Source organism: Penaeus japonicus, unplaced genomic scaffold (assembly GCF_977035675.1).
Source record: "Penaeus japonicus unplaced genomic scaffold, GWHDUDI00000001_assembly GWHDUDI00000001, whole genome shotgun sequence".
NCBI classification, from domain to species: Eukaryota; Metazoa; Arthropoda; class Malacostraca; order Decapoda; family Penaeidae; genus Penaeus; species Penaeus japonicus.
This window is the reverse complement of record NW_028234403.1, coordinates 47,200,582-47,205,581: the sequence shown is the minus strand read 5'-3', so window position 1 is coordinate 47,205,581 and position 5,000 is coordinate 47,200,582. Positions and strand designations below refer to the sequence as shown.

Below are 5,000 nucleotides of genomic sequence, written 5' to 3'. Positions count from 1 at the left end.
ATTTCTCAACGCAATGAGGTGGTCCACCTAAAACAACGTGTGGACCCGGACTCGGCTGTAAGAACCCTTGAGGGCCCGTCGGGACCATCAGCGATTCGTACGCGGCGCTCGAGGAGGGGGAGAAGGGATGCGATGTCGTTTTGTTATCCTCGCCTGAGTTCTGCGTGTATAAGTCAAAGGCACGGCTAGACACCCCCTGTCTCTCCTCTTCCGTATCTATATACTTCTCTCATTATATCTGTCTTTCTTTCTTTCCCTCAGTCACTGACTACCCCTCCTGTCCCTTACCCTTTCTGTCTTCCGCCAGCATTTGAAGAGCGATGCACTGGCTACTGGAACTGAACCTGCTCGTGAGGACGTGCTTGTACCCCACCTGGGACCATGAGATTAAATATATTGAAATAGAAAAAAAAACAAACAAACAAACAATGTCTTAGTGTATAAAAAGATTGTACATATCAATAGAAAACAGAACCTAAATGACAGCAGTAAGTTTCGCAGGTGAAAGAATGTTACCCAACCCCCTGAAAAGAGAGTTAAGAGTAAAAAAAAAAAAAAAAAAAAAAAAAAAAACATGAAATAAGCCCAGCACTTAAACCTCACCTCTACTAAATCGGGAAGATGATTCGTGATATCAGAAAAGATCGTTTCGGGAGACAAGGTTCTCATTCCCTGGTCCAGCTGATAATCTTCGAACTTCTGACGGCTGCTGTTGATTCGACTGCCGTTGGCGAACTTATCCTGATAGGTTTGTTGTTATTATTTTACGAAACTTTTTTTTTCTGAGAATGTTTTGCTATCGATGTCTCGAGTGTAGAGTGAAGACGGAGGCATGAGTCCTTCTTTTAATTTTGGTTTGTGTATGTGGTAAAGTAAGATTTTTCTTAATGATATATGCATATATAATAATATATGTATGCATGTGTATGTATATATATATACATATATAAGAGTATATATCAATATACTATATAAAAATAATATATATATATAGTAAGTATATATATGTATCTATACATATATGTAACATATATACATATAAATATATATACTCATTTATAGTAGTTTATCTTATATATATATATATATATATATATATATATATATATATATATACAAACATTCTTCTCATTAATACTAATTTATCTAATTTATCTAGAGTGAATGATAAGTAAACTGAATATAAAAGAAAACTTAACTCAGCTTAATTCCCTAACCTTTTAATACACCTGCAGAAAAAAAAAATAAGGGTTTATATATCATGACTGACAGTTCAGTGGAAACTGAGTCTATTCGACATCACCTCATCTCCTCCCCTCACTTCAAAAAGTACACCTGCAGCAAGGCCTACATTCATTTGAAACTGAGTCTAATCTACATCACCTCATCACCTCCCCTCACTTCAGAAATTCAAACCAGAAAAAAACAGTCAGTTAAAAAGGTAAATAAAAAAGTAAAACATAAATCACCTCACTTCATCTGAAGAATTCAAACCAGCAAAAAAAAAAAAAAAAAAAAAAAAAAAAAAAAAAGTTCAATAAATGAATAAATAAAGTAAATAAGAACAAGAAAAGAACACATATAATAACATACATAAATCAAGTTGAATATGATTTGGACAAAGGTCATCTTGTTCATCTCGCCGAAGCGCTCCTTGCCCCACGCGAGAAACTGCGGGGTCGTGACCTCGTGCCCGTACACAGCGAGGTCGATGGACTGGTTAGTGGTGCTAACGCCTTTGTCCTCGTTGAATCGGTATTGCATCTGTTGAGTTTGTTATTGGTACATAGTTGCAGTATTGTTGGGCTGTAAAGAGTGATGAATGGTTTTCGAGGCTGTGGATTAATGATGCTATTAAGCTTAGTATTTTTTTTTTTTTTGATAGTTTATTATCATCTTGTCAGTAATAGTGGCATTATCAACATCATTAGCATTGTCATTTCATCACTCTTACCATAGCACTGCTATGATTAGCCGTAAGGGAATCATCCCAACATACCAAATCTCAGGCACTCTCTCTTCCTTTTCTTTCCTCTCTCTTTACCGCTCCTCTCTCTTTTTCATCCTATCCGTCGCTTTCTTCTCCCTCTCCTTCCTACTCCTACTCCTCCTCCCGCATCTCCATTCTCTCTTCTCTCTCTCTCTCTCTCTCTCTCTCTCTCTCTCTCTCTCTCTCGCTCTCTCATCCTCTCCCTCTCTCTCTCTATCTATCTATTTATATATATATACTATATATATTATATATATATAATATTATATATACTTTCTCTACTTCTCTACTGTCCCTACGCTCTTCCTTATTTCTTCTTCCCTCCTCTCCCTCTCTCCTCTCCCTCTCTCCCTCTCCTCCCCTCGGCCGTACCTTCCCCCTCCTCACCTCGATCATGTTTAGGAAGAACTGCGAGGAGAAGGTCGGGCACAGCCTCAAGTGATGCGGGTCGAAGGCGATGGTCGGCCACGTGCAGCGAATGGCGTCCCTCTGGTAGACCGAGTCGAGGACAGACGGCAGGAGGGACAGGGTCAAGGGGGAGATCCTGCCGTAGAGCACCTCGCTGGGGGACAAGGGAGACGGGGAGATGGGGAGGTTAATACGCGCAATGGGGGGAGGAGATGGGGAGGGGGAAGGTATTGGAATTGGATGGGGGATGGAGAGGGAGAGGGAGAGGGAGAGGGAGAGGGAGAGGGAGAGGGAGAGGGAGAGGGAGGGAGAGGGAGAGGGAAGGAGAGGGAGAGGGAGAGGGAGGGGGAGAGGGAGAGGGAGAAGGAGAGGGAGAAGGGAGAGGGAGAGGGGGAAAGGGAGAGGGAGAGGGAGAGGGAGGGGGAGGGGGAGAGGGAAGAGGGAGAGGGAAAAGGGGGGGAGTGCGGGAGAGTGAGGAGAGGGAGAGGGAGAGGGAGAGGTAGAGGGAGAGGGAGAGGGAGAGGGAGAGGGAGAGGGAGAAGGAGAAATAAAAGGAGAGGTAGAGGTAGAGGTAGAGGTAGAGGGAAAGTGAAAGGGAGGATATAGAGAGGGAGGTGAGTTGGGGAAGGTATTGGAGATGGAGAGGGAGAGGTAGAAGGAGAGATAAAAGGAGAGGTAGAGGGAGAGGGAATGTGGAGAGGAGAAGGAGTTGGAAACTTTAAAAGAAAGGTAAAGGGAGAGGGAGAGGGAGAGGGACAGGAAGAGGAAAAAGGAAGAGGGAGAAGGAGAGAGAGAGGTAAAGGGAGAGAAAATGAGAAAGGGAAGGAGAGTAATAGTGAGAAGGAGAGGTCGAGAGAGAGTGATAATGAAAGGGAGAGGGAGTGGAAAAGTGAAAAGGACAGGAAGGAGAGGGAGAGGATTAAGGGGTGGGAAAGTGAAAGGAGAACGAAGGGAATGAGAAAGAGAAAGAGAGAGAGAGAGAGAGAGAGAGAGAGAGAGAGAGAGAGAGAGAGAGAGAGAGAGAGAGAGAGAGAGAGAGAGAGAGAGGGGGGGGGGGAGGGAGAGGCAAAAGGGAAAAGAATTCAGGAGGTTGGAGGAATCACACGTCAAAATAACTGACAGAACAAATGATTGCGCATTTCACGATATCAATTTAGATAATCGAGTCAACTGGGTATCCGATTGATTGATAAAACGACTCCAACTTACTCTGAGATTCCTATTTACTCTATGAGTTCTGCTTATCGTACAATTGCTTTTCCTACTATATTCTTTTTTAACTTTACGAGACCAGCAAAGTAAAAATCGACAAAGCAATTGAAAGCGTAGTAATTAACAATTGTTAATCAACTGCAATTTAGTTGGCCAAATATCTCCTTTTCTCCTTGAATAGGTAGTATGGAGAGTATGGAAACTACACACCCAATATTTACTCCAGTTGCTCCATGCACAACTGCATGACCTAAACAACCATTAGTTGACAAGTCTGTGTCCAAGAGATTCCGGTAGGACATACTGTTTTAATGGAAAAAACAAAACAAAAGAAAAAAAAAACACAAAAAAAAAAAACATTTGCGTGTAAAGACTGTTTTTGATATTAGCAATACTCTTTAGAGGACTGTATTGCAAAGCTTAGCTAGAGGTTCTAATCAATTCTAATTAATTATGAAGTAGTGTACACTTGTTAACCGTTGCACACTACGTACTTCAGATTCGCTTTTGTGCACGCCCGAACTCTTGGGGAAAATGCCGTAGTTTCCACGTCGGTGAACAGGGACTTCAACTAAGCCTCCAGCTTACCTTAGGCTCTCAACTTACCTTTACGCTGCCTTTAACCGCCCGATTCCTACTTACCCAACGTTGGCTTTCGTGAGGAGTTCGTGGTCCGTGAGAAGCGCCGTGTCCTGTTCGTGGAGGAGCTCGAAGTCGGTCCAGGAGTCCAGCGTCGTGATGGGCCGCGCTTGGAGGAGGTACAGCGCGTCCTGTGTGTTTGGGGGGGGGGGGGTAAGTGCTTGTCCATAAATACATACATGCATACATGCATTTATATATATATATATATATATATATATATATATATATATATACATATACATACATGCATATATATATATATATACATATATATATATATACATATATATATATATACACATATATATACATATACATATACATACATGTGTATATATATGCGCACTCACGCGCACGCACGCGCACGCACACACACACACACACACACACACACACACACACACACACACACACACACACACACACACACACACAACAACATATATATATATATATATATATATATATATTTATATATATATAATATATATATATACATATATACATGTGTATATATATGTGCATATATATATAGATATATTATATATATATATATATATAAATATATATATAATATACATATATATATATATATATATAATATATATATATATATATATATATATATATATATACATGTGTATATATGTGCATATATATATACATATATATATATATATATATATATATATACATATAAATATAAATGTATATATATATATATATATATATATATATACATATAAAT

The 5,000-nt window shown here is 39.9% G+C and overlaps 1 protein-coding gene across 2 annotated transcripts in view; it reads right to left on the bottom strand.

Moving 5' to 3' along the window:
* Positions 1–5,000, bottom strand: part of LOC122251240 (uncharacterized) — a 43,132-nt gene that overhangs the window by 11,020 nt on the left and 27,112 nt on the right. For both annotated transcript variants that reach the window (XM_086541838.1, XM_086541834.1), the window contains exons 18-22: positions 4,253–4,380; positions 2,378–2,552; positions 1,594–1,764; positions 604–741; positions 289–373 (exon numbers count right to left, since the gene is read on the bottom strand). In XM_086541838.1, the coding sequence (XP_086397964.1) occupies positions 289–373; positions 604–741; positions 1,594–1,764; positions 2,378–2,552; positions 4,253–4,380 (697 nt within the window). The remainder of the gene's footprint in view (positions 1–288; positions 374–603; positions 742–1,593; positions 1,765–2,377; positions 2,553–4,252; positions 4,381–5,000) is intronic.